Source organism: Meriones unguiculatus, chromosome 8 (genome assembly GCF_030254825.1).
Source record: "Meriones unguiculatus strain TT.TT164.6M chromosome 8, Bangor_MerUng_6.1, whole genome shotgun sequence".
Classification (NCBI taxonomy): Eukaryota; Metazoa; Chordata; class Mammalia; order Rodentia; family Muridae; genus Meriones; species Meriones unguiculatus.
In genome coordinates, this window is record NC_083356.1 from 72,445,111 (window position 1) to 72,471,822 (window position 26,712).

The 26,712-nt window shown below is 47.1% G+C and overlaps 1 protein-coding gene across 17 annotated transcripts in view; it reads left to right on the plus strand.

Annotated features, from left to right (window-relative positions):
• Positions 1 to 2,126: 2,126 nt before the first annotated feature.
• Odf2 (outer dense fiber of sperm tails 2) overlaps positions 2,127 to 26,712 on the plus strand; it is a 43,766-nt gene continuing 19,180 nt past the window's right edge. Inside the window, exons 1-11 of one of the 17 annotated variants that reach the window (XM_060389829.1) lie at positions 2,127 to 2,145; positions 5,108 to 5,198; positions 5,947 to 6,063; positions 6,337 to 6,462; positions 14,667 to 14,837; positions 15,799 to 15,959; positions 16,888 to 17,017; positions 17,512 to 17,643; positions 21,806 to 21,892; positions 25,350 to 25,421; positions 26,621 to 26,692. In XM_060389829.1, coding sequence (XP_060245812.1) covers positions 5,956 to 6,063; positions 6,337 to 6,462; positions 14,667 to 14,837; positions 15,799 to 15,959; positions 16,888 to 17,017; positions 17,512 to 17,643; positions 21,806 to 21,892; positions 25,350 to 25,421; positions 26,621 to 26,692 — 1,059 coding nt within the window. In that variant the 5' untranslated portion in view covers positions 2,127 to 2,145; positions 5,108 to 5,198; positions 5,947 to 5,955. Of the gene's footprint in view, positions 2,146 to 2,613; positions 2,794 to 3,637; positions 3,875 to 5,107; positions 5,199 to 5,909; positions 6,064 to 6,336; positions 6,463 to 14,666; positions 14,838 to 15,798; positions 15,960 to 16,887; positions 17,018 to 17,511; positions 17,644 to 21,805; positions 21,893 to 25,345; positions 25,422 to 26,620; positions 26,693 to 26,712 lie in introns of those variants that run through there. The other 16 variants (XM_060389825.1, XM_021644327.2, XM_060389828.1 and 13 more) reach the window with 16 other exon arrangements.

Sequence of the window (26,712 nt, forward strand, 5' to 3'; positions counted from 1 at the left end):
TTGGCACACAGCTATCAAGGTCTCGGCTTTTCCAATGTCACCACCTCTGAGGACTATCTCCTGCCTGCTCTAAGAAGAGCCTAGGTCCTGTTCTTCCCCACCTCCCTCCCTCCACTCCTCCTTCCCCTCATCCTCTTACACCTTTGCCCTCTAGTGCAGTAACTGACTGTAGCAGCTCTTTGAAAGCTAGCACCTAGGATCTTGGAGTGGTTAGCACTCAGATGACTTTTCCTGCTATTTAAATATAGCAAGTTCTTTGAATGCATTTTTAACTTTAAGTACACTTTATTTTTCATTCATTGTATTTTTATGAGTGTTTTGTCTGTGTGTATGTACGCATGTGCACCACTTACATGACTACTTCTGTGTAGTGGTCAGTAGCGGGCATTGGATCACCCATTGGAGTTACAGATGTGCAAAGGAACTGAACCCAGGTCCTTTGCAAGAGCAGTCAGTGCTCCTAACTGCTGAGCCATTTCTCCAGCTGCTGTAAGTACACATAAAAATTTCCCTTCCTTTTTCTTTCTTTCTCATACTATAGGAGTCCTTGAGCCTCTCATCAACATCTCTCCCTCCTGAACCTCACAATTTCCAGCACCTAAGGAAACTCTTTACAGTTTGTGTGTTGACAAAATGGTTTTCCTTTTCTTTTTTTGAGACAGGGTTTCTCTTGGCTGTCCTAGGACTAGCTCTAGGCTGGCCTTGAACTCACAGAGAATGGCCTGCCTCTGCCTTCTAAGTGCTAGCACTACCATCACCTGGTGGAAAATGACTTTTCAATGCTGCTCATTCTCAGGCCTTTTATTACAAATGCCAAAAATACCTACACTGTCTGTTTAGATGGTAAGGAAAAGACAACAGAAGAGCTTTATAACATTAGGATGGTAGGTCATGCACTCCTTCTGAATGGCCAGTGTTAATGTCCCTTGAATGTAATATTGTATTGAGATTATCAATTACTATATCAATGTTATTAAATAATATTAATATTAATGTTTAATATAGTGATATAATTATTATATTAATGGACTTAATATCAGTTCAGTGAGTTAGGGCATGCTAAGAAATTAGCAACAATTCCATTTTGGGGGTAGCAAAAGGACATTTCATTATTTTAATTATTTGTAAGAGGGTCTTGCTATCTAGACCAAGCTGGCCTCCTGGCAAGTGACTTGACCCTGCCTCTTGAATTCTGAGAGCATAGGTGTGTACCGACATTTTCAGCCTACAAAAGACACACTTTACAGACATCTTTGACCTGGGCCTTGAAGCAGGTTGTTTGTCTTAGGCAGCAAGAAGCACACATACATCTGAAGGGAGAATGTAAGGGACGCCAAGGATGAGAAAATGTGCGGATAGTAAGGGCCTTGTTGCAGTTTTTTCTCTATGAAAATGGAGACCTTTGGCATATGGAAAGCAGAAGAGGTAAAAGTTTGGAAAAGCTACTGTTAGTAATTGTCTAGAGATAGAACAATTGCTGGACCGTATGGAGACAATTATCTGTGGAGTATATAAATTTTATGTGGTGCTGAAAATTCAATCAAGGATTTTGCTCATGTCAGGTAGGGCTCTACCAGCGAACTCTATCCCCTGCTGTAGATTTGATCTTACAGAACCTCAGGACGGTAGGGATAATAACTGAGGGATCCAGACTGACCTTCAACTCATGGCAACCTTCCAGCCTCAGCCTCTTCAGTGTTGAGATTACGGGCATTAAAAAGAAAAAAAAGCTGAGCATTAATTAAAGCTCTTTTCTTTAATCCCAGTACTCAGGAGGCAGAGGCAGGCAGATTTCTACTCAAGGGCAGCAAGTCACAGGTCAGCCAGGGTTGAACCCACAAAATGAACCCACAAAATGAACCATCAAGGGTTGAAGAGCATCTAACTATGACACCGCAAGGCTGTGGAGGGTGAAGGTGGGAAAGTAGTTAAGGCTCACGCCAGTGCGAGGCGCTGGTGAGAGCATGACTACTGTGCTGGAGATAAAGGTGTCAAGGAGATGAGGCCTATTCGGCCCTGAGGTTGTTCAAGTCTCCCAGAATCCAGGGCGGCAACGTGAGCCACGTGACAATCCTCCACGATTGGCTAACAGGGAAGCATAGTTGAGAAGATGGCCGCTCAGCAGAGAGTACCTCAGCAGAGTAGGTCCGTACAGAAGCGGCGTACGGTATGCCGGAGAGCGGCGAGGGTCGTAAGGGGGTGCGGCCTCTTCCTTCCGTTCGGGCGGTGTGGGAAAGGGGGCACAGACCGGGGAGTATGCACAAGTAGTCTGCACTGAGTGGATTAGGCACAAGGACGGCTTTCCAGAAGCCCCACCCTGTCGCGTGTTCTGCGGTCCCCCTCTGCGTCCAGCTTCCTACTGTGTTTCGAGGGACCGCGTTAGAACGCAGGAGTCAGGAGGACCAGGGCAAAAATGGCGCAGAGGACGCGGTAGCCTGAACCGTGGGGCAAGCCCAGGCTGGTCTGCGCGGGAGGCGTCCCGTGTCTCCCTGGCGACCGGGCGGAGGACGGACCGCGTGGCCCGGAAGTGGGCGGAGCGTCCTCCGTGGGGCGGGGCATCTCTGTGACGCTAGGGGCTGGGCCTAAATGGCGAAACCCGAGAGGCTCCAGGGGGGGTTTGAACTGGCCAATGGGCGAGCTGCCGACCGGGTGTCGGAAAAGGAGGCGGAAGCGGGGAGGAGCCGCCGCGGGAGCTGGACTGCATCGGCCGCGGCGTCTCCATGGCACGACCCTGGCCTCCGACTTCAACGACTTCATAAGGAGACGGTTCTGGGCGCAGCCGTGCCGCTCTTGGTGAGAGGCCGCGTGGCGGGGCGGGGAGCAGAGCGCCGCGGGTTCAAGCCCCGCGCTCCCAGCCTGGGGCTGGCTCGACCGGGCACCGTCCCCGCGTCTAGGCGCGCTCCTTCCTGCGTCCGAACCCGGCCCGCCCCGCCCCTCGTTGGGCGCGGGCCCGTCCTCCTCCAGCTAACGGGCGGGCCGGCCGCCTCCGTCCTCTCCGGGCCGTCGACAGTGCTCTTTCCCTCCTCTGCTGCCCTCTGGCAGGGCTGCACCCTTCTATGGGCAGAACCCCAACCCCTCTTGCCCGCTGGTGGGTGACCGTCCGCCCTATCCTTCCCGGAGGCCACCCCTGCTCTCTGCGGGCTGGGTCGCAGCAGTTAATGCCCGCTCGGGGTGGGCAGGCCTCCGGGGACCCTCCCGGCCAGCCCCAGGGATGCGGGCGGCCCTGATGCTGTCCGCCTGCCCAGGCCGCCCCGCCCAGGCCGCCGCTCCTCCCCCTCCACCTATTGGTTCTCCGGTAGCTATTCTGCCGGGAACGCCCCCTCACCTAGGAGACAGTTGCCCGGGCACCGTCCTGACTATCCTTCCTGCTCCCTGCGCGGGTTCCCGCCCCTGGGGGGCCCACTCAGGGCCTAGCGGTTCTCACCTTCTTCGCACGCCAGGCAGCCCTCAGGTTTAATCCCTAGTAGCCATCGGCCCGCTCTCCTTCCTGGGTGGGGCCTGGGCATGCTGGTTGTTGTCTTCCTTTCAGTGACGCACCCCCTCACTGACCCACCTTGCCCTCCACCTGCCTCCTGGCAGTGCGCTCGGCACCTGCAGGTCGCTCAGCCTCTCCTGTCTCCCCTCCCCACTTTGGCAGGACAGTTGCTGTGCGACTTGGACAGTAGAGGAGCGCCTCCCAAGTTTTCATCCACCTGCCACCCCCAAAGCTTCCACCCTCCTCCCCTCAGAGAGAGGACGTTTGATGCCTGGCCCCTGAGATTCTCATTGGCAAGTCCCTCTGGGTCCCCCTGAGCAGAGCCTGCCGATCCAATTGCCCAACTTTGCGGCTTTGATGCTTAGCCATGTCTGCCTCATCCTCAGGCGGCTCCCCCAGGTACAGCCAATGTGGGGGGCGCCTTTGCAGTAGGGCAGGGAAAGGTGGTCAGGGCTCCTTAGGCCAGGCTCAATGGAAACTTCCCTTTTTAATTTACCCGGTAATGAAAGTCTGGAACAAAAACACTTAAAAGTGACTTTGAAAGGGAGGAGACACAGCAGGCTCACTTCCCCAGTTCTGCCCCCCCCCCCCCAAGACACTATAGCTTCCTATTAGCAAACAAGATCACTTTTAAAGGAGTGTTGAGGTCTGAGTCCAGCTTGGTGTCAAGACTCACTAGGTAGCCAAGGTTGTCCTCGAACTCCTGATTCTCCTACCTCTACCTCCCATGTGGGGGCTTACAGGCATTTCCCACTCTGCCACCTCTAAACTAGTGTCTCTAAGTGAGCAGAAATATTACAAGTAAGTGAGGGGGAAAACCTAAGTTCCTAGTTTGGACATTCTTCCAAATGACAGTCCGGCTTAGTAAATAATTATCTGTAAGTAAAGTGAGCAAAATGCACACTACAGTGTGGTTGTTTTTAATGTTTTATGATTTCGCCCAAGGATTTGTGAGGTTAGTTAAAAGGCTATTTGAGGACTGTAAGGGGGCAGAGGGATAGGTTAGATTTGATCATTCTAGGCCTTTCTCTTCCAGCCTGGGATTCTTGGCTGGACTGCTAATTCTGGAGTATGTTTTTTTGCTGTCTTTGCACATTGCATGTTTTGCTGAGTATATACAAGCAAGGCTCTTGCAGGGCAGTGAGTGGACTGCATTGTGAAGTGGGTTCTTCATGTGTTCAGACACATGTGTGAGCCTTCGTTTTATTAGCTTGAGTCATAGTGACTGGCTCCTGAGCTCAGTGCTCTATTAGGTTAACCTTTCACTGGACATCTCCCCATAGGAACCTGGGGACTATAATCTTGTTGAGACTAGTACGTTGGCAGCCTTTTTTCTTTTTTGGTCACCTGATAAGGATGACAGGTAGGCTTTTCAGCACAGGTCACAATACATGTGATGCGATGGCAGGTTAAAATGCCAGACATGCAGACACTCTTCACCTTGTTTCCATCTTCCTGCTGGGCACACCATGCGTGCCTTGTGCTCATCTACAGGGAGCCAAGGGATTCAAGACTGGTTCTCCTGGCTGCCAACTCAGTAGCCACTACTTGCAGTGTGTCATCTCCCAAGAGCTGAGCAATAGGAGAACCCTGGTTTTCTGCTCGTAATCTGGTTCTTGTGCCTGGGTGCAGGTTTCCATCGTGTGGGAAGAACGGAGTAACGAGTCTCACACAGAAAAAAGTCCTGAGAACACCTTGTGGCGCACCCAGTGTAACTGTGACGGTAGGTGACCTTCAGAATAGCACTGTCAAAGGTGCTTCTGCAAGCCTTTGCTGGGGGCTGCTGGGGCGCTCTGCACGGAGCCTAAGTTAAGCCTGGCCTGCTCGCTGATAACGGTGCCAGCTGTGAGGAGGTTGTCTTGATAGCCTTCCAGGGAAATGCCAACATCCTGAGAATGGATATTTCAAAAAGGAAAAAGCAACAAAAAGAATGAGAGGAGATGGGGTGGCTGCTGCTGGCGTGCACCTGTACCCGGGTACAGCCCTGCGCTGGTTTTCTTTATACAGCCTTCTCATTCTTGGCATTCCCACTCGCCTTCTGTGCCCTAGTGTCTTACTTGCATGTGGCCTGACTTATTCTATACCTTAAGCATTTTGTGTGTTTCCCATACTAATTTGCATGCCTGATTCAAAGATAAGAGCTTTGCAGCTGACCTACACTAAGTCCAAGGAGGAGCTGCCGAGCCCAGCTGACCTGGGTGGAGCTGCTGCTCTGAGGGCTCTGCAAGCTTGCCTTTGGGCTTTAGAGAACCCTGTCCTGAGTGGACCTGGAGGCTTTCAACTGGGACCTCTGCAGAGTCTGCCTATACTCCTGCCTTGCTTCCCGTCTGCATGCCAGTAGTTGGTAGCTGTCCTGCTCACTCGGTGGCTAAGCTGTCACGTGTCCCCAGTGGCCTCTGAGCTCTGTCCTTATGCCCAGTTTACTCATCTACAGATCAACCTTTTTTATGTTGCCCTCCCCTGCCTGCCAGAAGTGAACCATGAAGGACCGATCTTCAACTCCCCCCTTACATGTTCATGTGGATGAGAACACTCCTGTCCACGTCCACATAAAAAAACTCCCGAAACCATCAGCAGCCGGCAGCCAGGTAGGAGCATGGCAGTGGGGCGAGGTCGCAGCTGTGGATCAGGGCACTGTCTCCTGGCCCAGCCTCCTCGCACTTCTGACTCAAAAAGTTTGGGAGACACTTTCATTCTTTCCTGGAGGTCACTCTAGCTCACCGGCCTGGTTAGAAGGTAGGCCTCTGTTCTCGAGCAGCAGCCGCAGTCAGAGGCACCCATGCAGAGGTGGTGTTTGCCACCAGAGTGGCAGTGAGGTCCACTGTGCCCGGAGATGACTCTGGTTTTGTCCCTTCCCACAGAAATCTCATAAGCGCGGAATGAAAGGGGACACCGTGAATGTACGGCGGAGTGTCCGGGTGAAAACCAAGGTACCTTGGATGCCCCCTGGAAAATCATCTGCCCGGCATGTGGGATGCAAGTGGGAGGTAGGCTCTGTCTTGTTCAGTTGTCTCTTCTTGGACTGGTCAGTCTGATTCTAGCAGGCCTCAGACTTGGTACGATTGCAGCAGTTCCAATAAGGCTCATTGGCGGAGTGCCTGCTAAACCGTGAAAGCACACGGCACCACTCAGGTCCTTGCAGCATCGCTGTGTGGGAGATCTGCTTTCTAGCGTGGAGATGAAACAGCCGGGAACTAACTTCTGCAGAGTCTGACAGGGAGCAGCAGAGCTGGAGTTTAGGACTGAACTAACTGAACTTGGGGACTGAATTTAGCCTCTGCTTTGCTTTGTATTTCTCATAGTACCTGAAGCATAATTAATTAGCCTCTGTGTGGCCTGACTTATTCTATACCTTAAGCATTTTGTGTATTTCCTACACTAATTCACATGCCTGATTCAAAGATAAGAGCTTTGCAGCTGACCTACACTAAGTCCAAGGAGGAGCTGCCGAGCCCAGCTGGCCTGGGTGGAGCTGCAGCTCTGAGGACTCTGCAAACTTGCCTTTGGGCTTTAGAGACCCCAGTCCTGAGGTTAGGGATGTGTGCGTGTGTACATATAACAGCCTATAAAACAGACAAGAAAATATGGCGGTATGGATGACTCAAGTATTGTATCCACACTGCTTTTGGAACAAATGAATTGCCTTCACTATTAGTACCCAAAAGAATGTATATCCTGTAGCTTAACAGTGTTTATCTACATATCTGCTCAAGCACCCACCCACTCATCCATCCATTCATCCATCCATTCATCCATCCACCCACTCATGCCCCCGTAGCCATCCAAATACACAGTACATTTTTTGAGGCTTGCACAAGGCACTGTCAGCACAGAGGGTCTAGCTACAAGCCTGGCAAGACATGTTCTTATTCTTCCTTTTATGTGCACTGCAGTGAAGAACTCACTGATAAGAGAAGGCTAAAAAGCTTTTGACTGTGTTCTGAACAAACTTATCAATAGAAGTAAAGTGAAGGCTTCAGAATAATGTTCAGTAAGCCAGCTGTGTTGCACACCTTTAATCCCAGCACGGGAGGTAGAGGTAGGCTGATCTTTGAGTTTGAGGCCAGCCTAGTCTACATAGTAAGTTCCAGACCAGCAGGGGCTATGTGGTGATACTTTGTGTGACTCACACAAAACAAAACATGCTCAGTCTGACTATTTAGAGTCAGCCTTTTTTGGATAGTTTGTTACTCTGAAAGTGAGAAACCCAAAAGTGAATGTAATTTTTACATTCATAATCATACCACATAGATTTTACACTTTGATCTGTCAGTTTACTCTTAGCAGAAAAGGGAATCCAGGTATCCCCAGGAATGCATGGGAAGTGTTAGGAACAGTATAAAAACACAAGGAAGATGGGCATTTCTGGCTGGGGGTGTAGCTCACTGGTAGAGGGCATGCTTAGCATGTGTGAGGCCCTAGGTTCAGTGCCCTGATATTGCCCCCAAATGAAAATGGTCCCTTAACATTGTTTTAATACCTCAGTAGTAACAAGTGAAAAGTAAATTTAAAAAATTGATTTAAAGAGCAGTGCCAGGTGTGATGGTGGATGCCTGTAACCCCAGCTTTTGGGAGGCTGAAGCTTTTGAGAGGATTAATAAGAGTTGAGGCCGGCTGGAACTTAGTAAGGGCTGTCTCAAAATCAAAAATGAAGGCACTGGAACAGAAATAGCACGGTATCATTTTTATTGACTGAAAAGGAGTTTAAAGTGCTAGAGAGATGCTCAGGCAAGCTTGCAGAGTCCTCGGCGCAGCAGCTCCACCCAGGCCAGCTGAGCTCGGCAGCTCCTCCTTGGATTTAGTATAGGTCAGCTGCAAAGCTCTTATCTTTGAATCAGGCATGTGAATTAGTGTAGGAAATACACAAAATGCTTAAGGTATAGAATAAGTCAGGCCATATGCAAGTAAGATGCTACTGACTGCTCTTGCAGAGGACCTGGGTTCAATCCCAGCACCCACATGGTGGACCACGTGCCCTGGACTAGCTGCACTGCTCTCTCTGTAAGACTGAGGGACATCAGTTCCCAGCTGTTTCATGTTACACCCTCTTCAGGCTTCTATGTACACAAGGCACACACATGCTGCACAGACATACAAGCAGGCAAAACATGCATACACATACATTTAAAATAAGTACATCTGCTGGGTGGTGGTGGTGCACACCTTTAATCCCAGCACTTGGGAAGCAGAGGCAGGTGGATATTTGTGAGTTTGGAGCTGTTTTTGTTGTTGAGACGGGGTCTCATGTAGCTTAGGCTGGTTTCAAACTTGCTGTGTAGTTGAAGATGACTTTGAATTTCTTTGAAAAAAAATGTAAGATTTTTTTTTTTTAATTTGTATTTTGTGTGTGTGTGATTGATTGTCTGCATTATGTTTGTGCCACTTGTGTGCCTCGTGCTCATAGAGGCCTGTAAAGGGCAACAGATTCCCCAGAACTGGAGTTACAGATAGTTGTGAGCTAGCATGTGAGTGCTGGAATAAAACCTGGGTCCTCTGGAAGAGCAGCCAGTGTTCTTAACCACTGAACTGTCCCTCCAGCTCCAAGATTCATTTTATTTATTTATTTAAGATTTATTATGTATACAATATTCTGTCTGCATGTACATCTGCAGGCCAGAAGAGGGCACCAGATCTCATTACAGATGGTTGTGAGCCACCATGTGGTTGCAGGGAACTGAACTTAGGACCTCTGGAAAAGTAGCCAGTGCTCTTAACCTCTGAGGCATCTCTCCAGCCCTTATTTAGGTATTTTCAGAAAGGATTTCTCTATGTAGCTCTGGGCATCTTGGAACTTAATCTGTAGATCAGGCTGGCCTCAAACTCACAGAGATCCATGTGCCCCTGCTTCCTGAGTGCTGGGATTAAAGTTGTGTGCCACCAGAGACTGGCGGATTGATTTATTTTTAATTATATTTGTGGTTGTCTATTCATGAGTGCAGGTGCTCAGAGGCTTTGGATAGCCCTGGAGTTGAAGTTAGAGGCGACTGTTGTAGGTTGCTGGATGTGGGTACAGACATCCAAATTCCAGTTCTCTGTGGGAGCAGCACACCCTCTTTACGCTGAGCCATCTCTCACTCCAGCAAATCTTTTTGTTTGTTTGTTTTTTACTTTTTGAGATAGGGTCTTACTGTTTATCCCTGGCTGGCCTGGAACTCACTGTGTAGATCAGACTGGCCTCAAATTCATAGAGATCTGCCTGCCTCTGCTGAGATTAACAGCATATGCTACCATGCCCAGCCTTCTAGCCCCTCCCACAGCTTTTTTTTTTTTTTTTTTTTGAGAAAGTGTCTCTATGTCTCTATTATGTAATTCTCTGGCTGTCTGGAACTCATCATGTAGACCATGTTGGCTTTGAACTCCCAGAGGTCTGCCTGCCTCATGAGTACTGAGATTAAAGGCATGCATCACTGCACCCAGCTCCTGCCCTTTGTAAAAATTGAAAAAGGTGTATGTACATGGGCCTGTGCAGATGCAGGCACACATGCCTGGAGAGGGCAGCCCTCCACAGTGGGGCCTTGGGAGGTCAGCAACTTGCCTTTTGGGACAGGGTATCACTCAGCCTGAAATTTGCCATGTAGGCGAGGCTGGCCGGCCATCAGTCCCGGAGATCTTGCAGTGTCTATCTCTCCAGAGCCGGAGTCATAGGCATGTCCTACTGAGCCTGTTTTTGTTTTTGTTTTTGTTTTTTAGATTTATTTATTTATTATTTATACAGTATTCTGCATGCATGTACACCTACATGCCCGAAGAGGGCACAGGATCTCATTCTAGATGGTTGTGAGCCATCATGTGGTTGCTGGGAAATGAACTCAGGACCTTTGGTAGAACAGCCAGTGCTCTGAGCCTCTGAGCCATCTCTCCAGCCTGAGCCTGGGGTTTTTATTGAGTTCTGCGTATTGAACTCAGGTCTAAATGTTTGTGTGGCAAGCACTTGACTCAGTTATCTTTCTACCCCCAACTTTGAACTTCTGACCTTCCTGCCTCCTGAGATGCTGGAGCTGTAGGTACACACCACTGCATCTGCTTTAATGGGACCTGGGGCCTGAACCCAGGACTTCTTCACACATGCTCAACAAACATGTACATCTCTAGCCTATCTCTAGGTATTTTAAAAATCAGATTTATTTGTTTGTGTGTATGCATGCATGCAGGTCAGAGGATAATCTGGCAAATGGAGAATGTGGAGAGAGTTTGGCCAAATTTGTGTAGAAGCAGTGTCTGTATTTCACGTGCGTGTGTCTGCTGACATGTTGGGAGGATCGTAAGCCATGGGAAGCAGCGCTTACCTCCCAGTGTGCCATACTTTACTGTTGTTCCCTTCTGCTTTGTTTTATGAGACAGCCTCATGTTGCCTCATCTGCCCTTGAAGTCTGTATGTAGCTGAGACTGGCCTAGAACTCCTGATATGTCTGCCTCCACATCCATGTGCTAGGACTACAGTACCTGCCACTGTCCCCTGCTTCCATCTTCACTGTGGTTTATTATACTGTATTTTTAACTTTTGGTCCTGAGGATTTAATCCAGGTTCACACTGCTGTTTTATTTTTCTGTGTCCTGTTCAAATTTCTGTTATTTAGAGACAGGGCCTCACTATATAGCTGTAGTTGGTCTGGCATTCTTTACAGAGACCAGGTTGCCTTTGAGCTCAGTGATGCACTTGCCATGCCTGGCAAATTTTCTTTTCAGAAGCATCATATATTATACTTTTTTGTTGTTATTATTATTGTTTTGTTTTGCTTTTTGAGACAGGGTCTCTGCAGTTCTGGCTCTCCTGGAACTTGCTATGTAGATCAAGCTAGCCTTGAAATCACAGAGTTCTACCTGCCTCTGTCCCCTGAGTACTAGGATGCCACCATGCCCAGCACGCATCATTGTTAAAAATACCAGGTATTGTTAAATAAATAGCAGGGCTGAAGAGATGGCTGCTCTTCCAGAGGACCTGGGTTCAATAACCTGCACCTACATGGTGGCTTACATCTATCTCTAACTCCATTTCCAGGGCTTCTGACACCCTCACACATACATGCATGCAGAAAAAAAACACCAATGGGCATAAAATAATCATAAATAATGAAAAAGAAAACCTTTTTAGCCTGGCTGTGGTGGCTCATGCCTTTAATCCCAACATTTGGGAGATAGTGACAGGCCGATCTCTGAGTTCAAGCCCAGCCTGGTATACAGACCAAGTTCCAGGACAGCCACGGCTATACGGCTCAACAACAACAACAACAACAAAAAGAAAAAACTGAGAAGGGGCTTGGGCCTACTGTAGTGTTTAAGGTCTGTAATCCAAATACTGGGGAGGCCGAGGCAAGAAGATTGCTCTGGGGTGGAGAGATGGCTCAGCAATTAAAGACACTGACTGCTTTTCCAGAGGACCCAGAGTTAAATCCCAGCACCACATGGCAGCTCACAGCTGTCTGTAACTCCAGGATCTGACATTATCACACGCAGGCAAAACACCAGTGCACTTAAAACAAACCGCTGGACCTAGGGTGTGTCTATGGCAGCAATGCAAACATCATGTTTAGCTGTGTGCTGTGGAGCCTGCCTGCAATCCCATCGCTCGGGGAAGGGGAGGCAGGTGGATTGCTGGGAGTTTGATGCCAGCCTGCTCTATCTACAAAGTGAGTCCAGGACAGCCAAGGCTACACAGAGAAACCCTGTCTCGAAAATAAAACAAAACAAGACAAAACAAACAACCCCCCGAAAAATCTGCAACAACCAAAAAAGATTGCTGTGTGTGAGGCTACACAGACAAGAAAGAAAATTAAGACCTGTTAAGGTCTGTGTCTCACACCTGTAATCTCAGAAGTATGAGACAGGATATTGCTGTGAGCTTGAGGCCATTGTAGTCTACATAGTGAGGCCAGCCTGGATACACCCACCCTCATCATGAGCCAGATTCAGGTTTGGTGGATCACACCTGTGATTTTAGCACTGGATAGGCTGGGGCTGGAGTTCGAGATCAGCCTGGACTGCAGTGTGAGACCTTATTTAAAAAATACAGCAAGAACCTTTAATCCTGGTACTTGGGAGGCAGAGGCAGGTGGATCTCTTGAGTTCGAAGCTAGCAGGTTGTACAGAGTGAGCTCCAAGGACAGCCATGGCTACACAGAGAAACCTTGTCTTGGAAAGCCAATCCAAACAAAGAAAAAGACTGGGGTACAAGATGCTCTGTGGATGAAAGTACTTGCAGCCACGTCTGATGCTCTGAGTGCAGTCCATGGGACTCATATGGTGGAAGGAAAGAAATGTTGCTGTGAGTGGCTGGTGAGATGGTTCAGTGGATAGAGGTACAGTCTTGTCATTCATGCCTGGTGACCTGAGCTAAATTTCTGTAAATCATGGAGGATAGATGTTGAGAACCCAACCTCAAAAAGTTATTCTCTGACTTGCACGTGCACACCATGGCACACAGGAGCACACACACACAAGTACGCATGGATGCAATGCATAGGGATGGCAATTTTACTTAAAAAAGAGAGCGATGCTATTGTGGAAATTGGCCTCCTGTTGCTGTGGCTTGCTGGGAGAAATAGTCGTACTGCCTTGCCTGGACAATTAATCCTCAAGATTCCCCGGAGAGGTGACCTGTCTAAGCTCTCCAAGAGTTTTTCCTGCGTGCATTGGGTCTGCCTCCATCCCCTTCCTGCTTATGTCTGAAAAGCCCTCACCTCATGCTTTCCATTTTGAACAAAAGGGAAAAGTAAACTAGGAAGTTTACATTTGGACTAGAGGCAGAAATAGAGACCAGAGACTGCTATATAATGCCTGAGGTGATTTTGTTTTTGTTTTTAGATTTTATTTTATATCTATTAGTGTTTTGCTTGCATGTATGTATGTACACCATGTGTGTGCTTGGTGTCTAAGCTCTGTCTAAGCTCTCCAAGAGTTTTTCCTGCGTGCATTGGGTCTGCCTCCATCCCCTTCCTGCTTATGTCTGAAAAGCCCTCACCTCATGCTTTCCATTTTGAACAAAAGGGAAATGTAAACTAGGAAGTTTACATTTGGACTAGAGGCAGAAATAGAGACCAGAGACTGCTATATAATGCCTGAGGTGATTTTGTTTTTGTTTTTAGATTTTATTTTATATCTATTAGTGTTTTGCTTGCATGTATGTATGTACACCATGTGTGTGCTTGGTGTCACAGAGGTCAAGAAGAGAGGGTATCAGATCCCCCAGATCACATGGTTGTGAACTACCATATTGATTTTGGGAATTGAGCATTGCCTACTGCTCTTGAGAAGGCCCTGGGTTCAAGTCCCAGAACCTACATGGTAGCTCACAATTGACCAGAATTCCAGTTCTAGGGACATGCAGTGTCCACGGAGCCCAGGAAAGAAATCACATCTCCTAGAATTGGAATTACAGGCAGTTGTGAACCACCCTGTGGATACTAGGAATCAAACCTGAGTCCTCTGCAAGAGCAGCAAGTGCTCTTAACTACTGAGGCACCTCTGCAGCCCCACCTGAGGTATTCTTATTTGATGTTGGTGGTGGTGCTTGAGGGTCAAACTTGGAGTCTCAGTTACTCATGCACCCCAGCCCTGAGCTACATTCCTAGACCTTGTTTGATTCCCCCTCCCCACTATTTGTTTTTGGGAGAAGAACTACTAAGCTTTTTCCCCGTTTTAATTTTTTTTTGAGAAAGGGTCTTATTGCATCACTTAACCTGGAACTTGCTATGTAGACCAGGCCGGTCTCGATCAAACTCAGAAATCCACCTTCCTCTGACTCCTGAGTGCTGGGATTAAAGGTGTTCACAACCATTTGGTCTCTCTTTCTCTTTTTCTTCCTCTCTCTCTCTTTAAAAGATAGAGTATCTCTTTATATTGCCCGGGCTGGTCTTGAACTCTTCTTCTGGAAGTCTCAGTCTCCCAGCTACTTGGCACACAGCACATAACACACAAACCTGACCTTTATAACTTAACATTCTAACCCACGCCTTTTCTTTCAATGTTAGAAATTCTTCAAAAGCATCATTTAGATTTGGGTAGGTAATAGTCTCCTCAGGAGGGTCTGGAGTGGTTGGTTCCTGGGTAGGATCTCTGGGGTTGCCATTGGCTTGTGTTGGCTCTGCCTGCCACCTTAGCAGTCAGCAAGCCTCCAGTGAGCAAATAACTACAGTTGAATTCTGTCAGAGGCTTGGCCTTAGCAGCTCTTTTGTGTCTCCCTCCTCTGCATCAGACTCCACCTCACTGTCTGGAGATCACACCACCGTCTTCAGAGAAGCTGGTCTCAGTAATGCGATTAAGTGACCTCTCTACAGAGGACGACGATTCAGGTCACTGTAAAATGAACCGTTACGATAAGAAGATTGACAGTCTAATGAACGCGGTCGGTTGTCTCAAATCTGAGGTAAGGGAGCTGGCAGGCTGGACAACTGGTATCCTGAGAACAAGCAAGTCAGGTTGCCTCTCTGTGAGTGTTCTGTCCGTCCTGGCAGGCCTTCCCAGGACATCTGTTTGGAGTGGTCAGTGGGCAGCTTGAGTTTCCATCATACTGAGAGACCTCTCTCTCTGAATACTTAGCTCTTCTGGTAGTGTCAGTGAGTGATGAGATTTGGTCCGTGTAGTCAGTGAAGCTGATGGTGTTAGCCCCTCCTTTGTGTGTTTTGTGAGGCATAGTCTTACTCTGCAGCTCTGGCTGGCCTTCACAGCTCTGGCTTGAGCTGCTGTTACAGGAGTGTGCCTGTCTCTGGGTTGGTGCTTTCACCCTCATCAAGTGCCTATAAAACAGTGCGTAGTCTTTGCTGCTTAGAAAAGCTGAACAGGAGCTGGAGACAAAAGGAATCTGTCTTCACATGTGGCAGTGACACTTGTGGGGAGGGAGATAGGAATGGAGCTGGAAACAGCCCATTCAGGTACCTCGTCCAGGAAGCAGGGGGTGCTGGCATTAAAAGCCGGGTCCTGACTGCTAAGGTACCTGTGTCTTTAACCCTCCATTCTACTGGAGGTCCTAAAATCTTCCTGGAGAACTGAGAGCCAACCTTCCTGGCAAACAGGCCCTCCTACTTCCATAGCCCACTGTGCTTTTTTTGTGACATCTTTTATGGCATGCCAACTGTACCACTGTTGCTGCCTGGCCCCACCCCTGGCCAGCACGCATCACTCAGTTTCTTTGTACTCAAGTTCTTCATGTGTATACTGGGTGGAGCATATGCCAGGAGGAGAGTCAATGTTTGACTGTTGACTGAGACATGCTCAGAAGGCCTCAGGCACAGAGCTCTATCAGTCTTCTTAGAAGGGTTAGATGTAGCAATGCAGCCTCAGGGAAGAGCCATTCTTTCAGTGGCCCTTGCCTGTGTCCTCTTTCCAAGGTCAAGATGCAGAAAGGCGAACGTCAAATGGCCAAAAGGTTCCTGGAGGAGCGGAAGGAGGAGCTGGAGGAGGTGGCTCATGAACTGGCAGAGACAGAGCATGAAAACACTGTGCTCAGACACAACATCGAACGCATCAAGGAGGAGAAGGATTTTACCATGTAAGAGATCCTGGCTGTCTTGATTCCCTCCCTGGTGACCCAGAGCCCCAGGAGCAAAAAGCAGGGAGCCGAGCAAGGCAGCTCTGATAGTGCCTGTGGGAAGTCTGTTCAGCATAACATAGAGCTGTCCCATAGGAAAAGGAGGGCCCGGTATGATATTGTGGCCAGTGGCCAGAGAACTCCTTTAAATGGGCTGCCAGGGAGACAGAACTATGGGGTTAGGCAGGTAGGTATTGGAAGATGAAATGCTGGGAACATTGTGGGGAGACCCAGGGTGGGTGTCATTTACTCTGAGCAGTAGAAAGTAGGTCAAGACTGGCTGCAGAAGACAGAAGTGCTATAGATACGGCAGGGACTGTAGAGTTGTTTTCTTTTTCAGTTGTAAGTGTAGAATCCAAGGCCTGAACATGCCCAAAGCCTTACCTCTGAGCCACAATCCCCCTAGCCCATAGGGTAACACTTTGAGAATGTGTGGAAAAGCTGAACAGTGACCAGGCATGATGGCACATTCCAGTACCAGGAAGTAGATCCAGGAAGATTGGGAATTCAAGGCTAGTCCCTTTGACATTGCACATTCAAAAGCCAGCCATAGCTACATGAGACCCAGACTCAAACAACCGGAGTGACTGTGTGAAGAGAAGGGATGCGTCAACTCAAGAACATGGAGGTAGTCTTGATACAGACAAGGTCATACATAGGTTATGTCATGATTCTCCTGGGTAGAGGCTCTGGTCTAATATTGAAGCAGGTATGACTCAGGGCCATCATCCTTCCAGATGGCTACCTGGGTCAGAAGGGCTCCCTGCACCCCTTCACCATTGTTTACTGGCAGAAAAGGAGTCTCTCAGGCCATTGTGAGGTAGGCTTCAGAGCTCTGGGCAGGGTAGGCCCTGGGAGCGCTCAGGAGCCCACTTTATTCTGGCCCCAGGCTCCAGAAGAAACACCTCCAGCAGGAGAAGGAATGCCTCATGTCCAAATTGGTGGAGGCTGAAATGGACGGAGCTGCTGCTGCCAAGCAAGTCATGGCCTTAAAGGATACCATCGGGAAGCTGAAAACCGTAGGTGGAGTCCTAGGATGGTGTGGGGTGGGGGTGGGGTGGAGGGTCTTTACGCAGTCATCAGACTGACTTTATGACATCTCCAGGCTGGGGGAGGGCACATCTGACTGCTCAGTCCCAACCCTACCACTCTCAGTTCGTGGGCCTTGGTGCTTGAAGATGACCTCTGTTGATCAGAGCATCTGAGGAGACCAAATCATGGGCCACTTGGGATCACAGTGAGTCAAGGCATGTGGTTGATTCCTGTGTCAGCCACCAGAGGTTGCCGTCTCTCTGGCCTTCTACAGGAAGCCTGCGCTCACCATACTCATTTCTCTTCCCTTCCCCAGACTCATTTCCAGGAGACCTGCCCTTGACCCCTGTGGCTCAGCTCCTCTTGTCTGGACTTCTGGCACCTCCCCCTCTTGAAGTACTCATGGGCCTGTCTCCCGTGCTGTGTGAAATGCATGGGTGCCCGCCTCCCCCGCGCTGTGTAACACTTGTGTCTCCTGCAGGAGAAGCAGATGACCTGCACCGACATCAACACCCTAACGAGGCAGAAGGAACTTCTCCTGCAGAAGCTGAGCACGTTTGAGGAGACCAACCGCACCCTTCGAGATCTGCTGAGGGAACAGCACTGCAAAGAGGTGAGCACCTAAGCTGGCGAGGCTCGGGTGCACTTTCTGTACTCTGCCTGCCCAGTCCTCGAACCCTGCTTGATTGTCTCTGTGAGGCCTGGCCTGAAAGGACCAGGGAGAGACTCGCTACTGTCACAGCTGCTCTTGAAGCCAGGCCAAACTGCAGAAGGGCCTCAGTAGTCAGGACAGTTCTAGTCATCGGGGACGGGGAGCCCAACACCTGAAGTTTCCTCTCCTCTTCCTCTTTATTCTCTCTCTTCACTCCTTGCCCTCTTCCTTGAATCATAATGTCGTAGCCAAAGCTGACTTCAAGCTCACAGTCTTCCTACCTCAGCTTTTAAAGTGCTGGAGACTGCATTTTATGTTAGGTAGAAAATGAGTAATGGCTGGTGTCCACGGAGGGCTATCACTTGATTTCCTTAGTTGTTCCAAATATCTACTATCCAAGTATAGTGGAGTGTGCATGTTAGGTTAGCCCCTTAGAGCCTGAGGGACATCTGCAAGTCTGAAGCCCATTTGGACTACATAGTGAGACTGTGTTGCAAATAAACACTTTAAAGGGGCAGAGAAAAAATAAGGGGAAAAAGAAAGTTGGGGTTGTTGCTCAGTGTTGAAGGCCTTGCCTCTCACATACAGGCCTCTCTGTTAAATCCCTAGTGCCACAAAAATCTAGGTATTGTGTGCGCGCATGCATGTGTGTGCATGTATATGTACACACGTGCCATGGCAAACATGGATATCAGAGGATGATTTTGTGGGGCTGGTTCTTCTACCTTTATGTGGGTTCCAGGGATCAAACTGAGGTCATTGGGCTTACATAGTAAGCACACTTTACCTGCTAAAAGGTCATTCAGGCCTCTTCTTTATTTCATTCTGAGGAGGATCTCGCAGCTCAGGCTCCTCTAGAACTTAATCTCTAGCTGAGGACAGCCTTGAACTTTTGATCCTCATGTGTCTGCCTCCCAAGTTCTGGAAAAAGGTGTAAGAAAGCACCCCTATATCTGGCTCTGATGGTCTTGGAACTCCATCGGTAGACCAGGCTGGCCTTGAACTCGCAGAGATCCTCCTGCCTCAGCCTCTTTAATGCTAGGACTAAAGATGTGTGCTTACCACATCCAGCCCTAAATTATGGACTTTAAGAGAATAGGAAACAGACAGGAGGGCAGTAGTCTTTTTGGGTGGAGGTGGTTCCTCTTTTTATAGCTGGCCTGGGATTCAGAATTGTCATACTACCTGTATTACTTACTGACTGCTGGCATTCCAGACCTGAGCTGTCCTACTTGGCTTGCTGTTTTGAAATAGGTGTACTTTATGGAATCAACATAATGTATGTAGACATACATTTCACATTTGTGTTAATAACACTTGAAACTTTCAACCTTTTTTATAGTATGTTACTCATCAGAGTCATGTTGTATGCTGGGTCTCTTGAACTTACTATTTTGTAGTTGAAGATTTTTTTAAGATTGTCTGTCTATATGTATGTATGTATGTATGTATACAGGTATGTGCATAAGAGTGCGGTACCTGCTGAGCCATCTCTCCAGCCCTATAGCTGAAATTTTGAGTACTTGAGAAATATCTTACCAGTTGCACCTCCTCAATCTGATCACTACCCTTCTCTGCTCCTGTGTTTGACTCTTGGAGACTCTTATGTATGCATGCATGAGGTGATGTTGCCTTTGTCTTTCTGTGTCTGCCTTACTTAATATTGGGTTCCCTAGGTTCAGCCATGCGCTCACAAATTGTAGATGCATGCACACACGCACACATAACAACTAACAAAAAATGCTATCTGCCCACTGCCCAACTTCCAGTGTGTCCATTATGTCTGCCTTTGTGATAGTATTTTCCTCAAAGGAAAACTCTTTTTTTAATTTTGTATTTTCTTTTGTTTGTTTGTGTATTTTTGCCTGCATGTGTGTCTGTATATCATGTTGGTTGAAACAAGGGTCTCATTCCATAGCCCTGGCTTGCCTGGAACTCAGTCTGTGGTCTCAAGCCCACAACAGTCCCCCTGCTTCAGCCTCTCAAGTGCTGGGACTGCAGGTGTCAGCTACTAACACTTTTATGACATCACTTTTCTCCTTAAAGCCTAAGGTGGGAGTTGGTTACTATATTTTCATTGTAAGGGATCCCTAGTGTTGTACACTGGAATTGTCACTTTCTGCTACATTGTGTTCATGTCTATCATCCTGCTGTGCTTGAAGGTTCCTGGATGGGCATGGCAGCACAGGCCCGGGAAGTAGGAGTAGGAGGATTGCTGAGTTTGTGCCCAGCTTGGGCTACACAGTGATGTCCAAGCTGTATAATGAGAGCTTGTTTCTAATGAACAAACAAACATACATATTCTGCAGTCTCTTTCTATGAATGCTGGTAGTTTAGCCATTCTGTTCTCTAAAATCATTGTACTTGTTGAATTTCTGGCTTGGTGATCGCAGGCAGGTACTTTATACTTCAGTTTTCCCCATTAAGTGGGGGAACACTTTCCACTTGGGATTGTTTAAAGATGAGAGAATGAATGTGTGAGAACTGATGGACTGTGACAAGTGCCTGGTAAATTGTTGATGCTCCTGCTAATCCTTGGAGGGCTGTGGCACTTTCAGAAAGCCTTATGGTAGCCATTTTGATTTTTTTTTTTTTTTTTTTTTTTTTTGATACAGGTGTTCACTCAGTAGCCCTTGCTGGCCTGGGATTTATAGTATAGACTCAGGCTAGCCATGAACTCCTAATTACAAGCCACCACATTCAGCTTTTATTGGGTTTTGGGTTTGTGGCAGGGTCTTATGTAGCTAACCTTGAATTCCTGAAATTTCTGTTTTTGAATCTGTCTTAAATGCTGGGATACCAAGCCCTTGGTCCTGGTTTTGCTTTGAGATGAGTCCTTTTTTTTTTTTTTTTTTTTTTAAGATTTGTTTATTTGCTATGTATACAGATCTCTCTCCAGATGGTTGTGAGCCACCATGTGGTTGCTGGGAATTGAACTCAGGACCCCTGGAAGAGCAGCCAGTGCTCTTAACCTCCGAACCATCTCTCCAGTCCCCTGAGATGGGTCGTCTATAGACTTAGCTCCTGTGTAACCCAGGCTAGCCTTCAATTTTCTTTTTTTGTGTGTATGTATGTATATCACATGTGTGCCTGGTGCTTGCAAAGGCCAGAAGGCATCCCATCTCTTAGACTTGGGGTTAAGGACAGTTTAGAGTTTCCATGTGGATTCTAGGAACCAAACCTTTGTCCTCAGCAAATGCTCGCAACAAGTGCTCTTATGGATGACCCATCTCTTTAGCCCTGACCTTCGATCTTTTTCTTTTTAAGTATTTTTAATTGTGTATGTGGGTGCATGTGAGTGTAGAACCCTACGAAGCCAAAGACCCCAAAGCCTAGGATCTCCTGGAAATAGAATAAAGATGTGAACTGCCACATGGGAGCTGGGAGTCAAATTCAGGGTCTCTGGAATTCAGCACCCTGAGTTCTTAACTCAGAGCATGCCAGCGCTGTTCTAGGGGCTCGGTGTCTACCTCTGAGGCAAGTGCTCAGGGTTTGGACCCTTGCTCTGGCTTTGTAGTCTAGGCTCAGCTCAGGGCCCAGCTACCCTTTGCAGCTGTGTAGCCTCAGGTCCCACTTTCAGCTATAAAGTGAGAGAATGCCACCTCAGATATGTGAGGGTCTTGGAGCGGAGTGTTTTGGGGAATGCATTTATTCAGCAGGAGAGCTGAGTGACATGCAGCTGCAGACCTTTTCTTTCCTTTTTTTTTTTTTTAACCTTTTCTCTTCCTGTGAGGCGTGTCCTCACTGTGTGGCCCGGACTGTCCCTGAATGTTCCCTTCTTCTCCAGGAGTCTCCCCAGTGCTCAGTGCTATCCTTGTCAGTTCCTAGGTCCTTAGGAAACAGCCTCAGGGCACCTGGGCAATCAGAGGGAACAGTGTGAGCCTCCTTCAAGGGATGTCAAGAAGCAGACTGGGGGGCAGTCACAGAGATATAACCTGTGAGAAAATGGGCAAGGGAAGCAGATAGTCATCAGAGAACATCCAAATGACTAATCAGTGTTGAAGATGCAGAGCCTCCCTGGTAATAAGGGAAGTATAGGTAAAACAGCACACCTGTTGCTGTCAAAGATCTTGGTTACCTAGGACTGGCAAGAGTGGTGAAGTTGAGCACTCATCTCCTGCAGGGGTCATGTGAGGTGCTGCATCCCTCTTCCTGCTATCACCCCAAGAAACCACTCAGCTTGCCAGCAGTGTCCATTTCCTCGTTGTCTGTGAGTCTAAATCCAAGAATAGTCTCATTGCGCAGATTATAGGAAGAGTTTATGTACTGGAAGATTAGAGACAAAGTGGGCCAGGAAGATAGCTCAGATGGTGAAAATGCTTGCCATATAAGTGTGAGGACATGAGTTCAAATCCCCAGAACTGATGTAAAAGCTGGTTGGGGAGGGCTGGTATCTGTAATCCACTGGGGAGACAGAGGTAGAGACGGAATTCTGGTAGCTTAAGAACCAACTAGCCTGAGTCTCAAGGTAGGAGATGTGGAGTAACACCCAAGGATGTCCTCTGACCTCTGCACACATGCCTGACATGCATTACCCTGCATTTACACACATGAGTGTGCACACATGCAGCCATGTCCATAGACATTGTATACAAATGTGCACATGCAAAAAGATGAGAGACAGGGAGAGGGTTTACATTTCATTAGAAGTAGCACAGACTTGTAAATCTCAGCACTCTGGGAGGCAGGGGCCAGGAGGGTTGTAAGGATTTTTGTGTAGGCCAGTGTGGGCTACCTAAAGATCCTATCTGAAAAAAAGCAGAATAAAATAAAATTAAAATTAAATATAAAGTTAGGGGCTAGAGAGATGGATTAGCAGTTACGAGCATTTGTTGCTCTTGTAAAGAACTGGAGTTTGAGCCATTCATAATGGCCCATACCTTTAATCCCAGCACTCAGGAAGCAGAGGCAGTCATTTCTCTGAGTTTGAGGCCAGCCTGGTCTACAAAGAGAATTCTTTGACAGTCACAGGCTATACAGAATAACCAAAACAAACAAACAAAAAACTAAACCAAAATAAAAAAACTGGAGTTTTATTCCCAGAACTCAGGTCTAGTGGTTTTTCACAGCCTATAAATTCCAGCTTGAGGGCATCCAATACCCTCTTCTGGCCTTTGTGGGACCTGCTTACATGATATACACATATGCACACATAAATAAAAATAGTTTTTAAAAACCATGAAGATTAGTGCATGGCTAGTGTATAGTAGGTCCTAAGTTCAATTCCTAGCACGGGGGGTGGGGTGGGAGGGGGAAGTAAAGTAGTGGCAGGTTAGAGACAGAAGGTCGGGGAGTGTTGTCAAGAGCTAGAAAAGGAGGGTGCAGTAGCTACTGAACAGGACCAGGGTTTCTCTGGGGTGATGGAAATGGTGGTGATTGCAGTTTTCTGTGTACTCAATGTACTAAATGTCACTGCCATATGCCTAACAAGCTAAAATGGCAAGGTTTTTTTTTTTTTTTTGGTTTGTTTTGTTTTACATATCTTACTATGGTTAGACAACAATGTACCCAAAAGTAATTTTTCCGTTTTATTTACTTTCACCAGCTTGAGAGAGGTGTGATTGGCCAGTAAGAACAGAACAATTATAGGTGTAGGGTAGATGATGGATGTGTTGGAAGTGGCCAGCACAGTGAACTCACTAACTTTTTGTGTGATGAGAACACATGAGCTCTATTTGAGTAAATGGCTTGTGCATACCCAGTGCAGTACCATTAAGCGTCAGTCACTGTGATCTACACTTAAGATATTAATTGTATGGCTTTCAATTTTATGTCTCCATAAAACTTACTTAAAAAAAAAAAAAATCAGGGCTGGAGAGATGGCCCAGAGGTTAAGAGCACTGGCTGTTCTTCCAGAGGTCCAGAGTTCAATTCTCAGAAAACATATGTGGCTCATAACCATCTGAGATTTGGTGCCCTCTTCTGGCAGTGAGGCAAAGCACTGTATACTAATAAATCTTAAAACAAAACAAAACAAATCAGGGTGAGCCTGGAGAGATGGCTTGGTAGTTAAAAACAATTGCTGCTTGTTTGCTCTTGCCAAAGCCATTTGGTTCTCAGCACTCACATGGTGATTCACAGCCATCTATAACTCCAGTTCCAGGAGATCTGATGCCACCTTCTGACTTCCTCAGGAACTAGGCACCCATGTATTCATGTAGGCAAAACAGTTATATACACATAAAATTTTAAAAAATCAAGCTGGAAGTCTGGCATGGTGATGTATACCTTATAATCTCAGCATTCAGGTTGAGGAAGAAAGATGGAAAAGGTCAGGACAGCCTGAGCTACATAGTGAGCCTATGCAAGACTGGGCTCTAGAGTGAGACAGTGTCTCATAAACAAAAAAACAAACTTGAACCAAACCAAAAATTCAGGTTGTAACACATAAATAATACCATGGCTGTGTCATCATACAATAATGCAGAACTTATTTGAGGATTTTTTTTTTTTAATTTTTTTTATTTTTTGCTGGCCTGGAACTCACTCTGTAGACCAGGCTGGCCTTGACCTAGAAGAGATCTATTTGGCTTTGCCTCCTTTGTGCTAGGATTAAAGACATGTACCACCACCACCTGGAAAATTATACCATTCTCTAAAAATTTCATGTTAGTCCCTGCCTACTCCCTTAAGGAAAGATAAATGTCTAGAGTTGTATCTAAATGTAATGTACAGAGGGGCAGGAAAGATGGCTCAGTGCTTAAGCACAATGGCTGCTCTTCCAGAGGACCTGTGTCTGCTTCCCAGTACACACACTGTGGCCTACCACCATCTGATCCCTCTTCTGGATTCTGGGGCACTACATGCATGAGATACCCAGACATACATGCAGGCAAAGCATTCACACACACACAGTAAACAAAACAGTGGGCTCAGTGATTCACAGCATTTGCTGCTCTTGCAGAGGGCCTGAGTTCTTTCTCAGCATCCATGTGGTGGCTCTCAGCAGCTTGATGGTATCTGATGCCGTCCTCTGACCTCCATGGGCACTAGACATGCATTTGGTACACATACATATATGCAGGTTAAATAGTCATACACATTGAGGCTGGAGAGATGGCTCTTTCAGGGTTTCTGGATTTAATTCCCAGTATAGGCCTGGTCACTTACAACCACCTGTAACTCAAAGTTCCAAGGGATCTGATGCCCTCTTCTGGCTTCTAGGCCCTGCACACGTGTGGTACACAGATATACAAGTAGGCAAAACATCCTTATACATGAAAGGGGGGAAATTAAAAAAAAAATAAAGTAAAATGAGCCAAGCAGTGGTGGGCACACACCATTAATCCAGCACTTGGGAGGCAGAAGTAGGTAGATCTCTAAGTTCGAGGCCAGCCTAGTCTACAGAGTGAGTTCCAGGACAGCCAGGGCTACATAAAGAAACCTTCTCTCAGGGGGTGAAAAAAGGTAAAACGAAAAATTTAACTGTATAGAAAAGGGTTGTAATGTATAGAAAAGGGTTAGGAAGGCCCACTATCAAACTATTAGCTTTAGGTTGAGCTATGGGGATGTGTATTGAACTTTCATTAACATTCATGACTTTAAGATGAGACTGGATTAATTTACACTAGTATAATTAGAAATATAGTTTGGGGAAAAGAAAAGGATCAGTGAGACCATGGACTGTGTATTTATTTAAATCTGTGTTTCTTTAAACTATACTGAAGGATTCCGAGAGACTAATGGAGCAACAAGGTGCATTACTGAAACGTCTGGCAGAGGCGGACTCAGAAAAAGCGGTAACTACGACACTCCTTGCCCATGCTAGTGGGTCAGGCATCCAGAGGGCTGGGCTTCCCAGAGTGGAAGTGCTGAATGGAGAGCAGAGCTGGGGCCCTGTTGTTGCATTTTCTCTGGGTGGTATTTTGTGATCTATAAAATGGGTTGACATGCCCTTTGCTGCCTACTAGACTTACTTATCTAGTTAGCTGATGACTGGAGGGCTCAAGGCACAAAGTGAAACACCAGCATGACTGACCATTAGTCCTCTGGCCCTGTTAAACCTGAATTTGTCTTTTGGATTTCCAGCAGTCAAAAAGTGTACACGCCTCTAATCCCAGAACTCCTGTAGAGGCAGGAGGTTATCTGTGAGTTTGAGGTCAGCCTGGTCTACATAGTTCTAGAACAGCCAGGGCTACAGAAGAGAGAGAGCCTGTCTCAAAAAGAAAAATAAAGTATATACCTTTTTTGCTTTGCAACCCCCATTTCAGGATTCTCTCTCAAGGCTGTATGTTCCATGGAATGTGAAGTTGTTCAAGATGTTAGTACATGAGTGTAAAAAACAAATGGGGAAGTCTTGTGGCCAAAAAATTTGGGAAACTGTTGGCTGGCCTGACAAGGCTTCTTAATCACAAGACTTGGGGAACCTCTACTATTTAATGGCCTTATTTGTCCCTCCCTGAGGGAAGGACTTTGAGACCGAGGCCTGGCTGCCTGACGAGTGATACCAATCTGTTCCAACTCATGTTCTCAGAGTGCTTTTCTTATAATCATCTGTGGTAAGGCAAGAAGAGAGAGAGAAAGAGAGAAAGTCTAGATTTGAGGAGGGAGTGGAGGTTGAGGGGTACTGACATTGCTTCTTCCACACTCCCAGCTTAGAAAGCTGCGCTAAGCTGTGAAGGTCAGGACACTGGAACACCAGCAGCTGCTTCAAAAGATGGCAAAATTTAGTTATATTGTGACAAATGGGACATCTGTAGACTATAGAACAAAATGTGTTTTAAATTCATTTTTAATGATGTGTGATTATTGCTGGCTTTGAGCTTTGTGTTTTTCTATATTTTCTAGTTAATATTACTTTTTTTTTTAACTGAGAAGTACTTATTCATTGCTTTAAAAGAATTAATATGGGTTAGGAGCTTCATACCCAGGTCTCTGGCAAATTGCTTGTGGATTTCTGTGTTGAGTGGTCAAGAGCTGTGACTATGTTTTTTCCCAGCGCCTGCTGTTACTGCTGCAAGACAAGGACAAAGAAGTGGAAGAACTCCTCCAGGAGATACAATGCGAGAAGGTACTGAGCCCAGGGCCTGC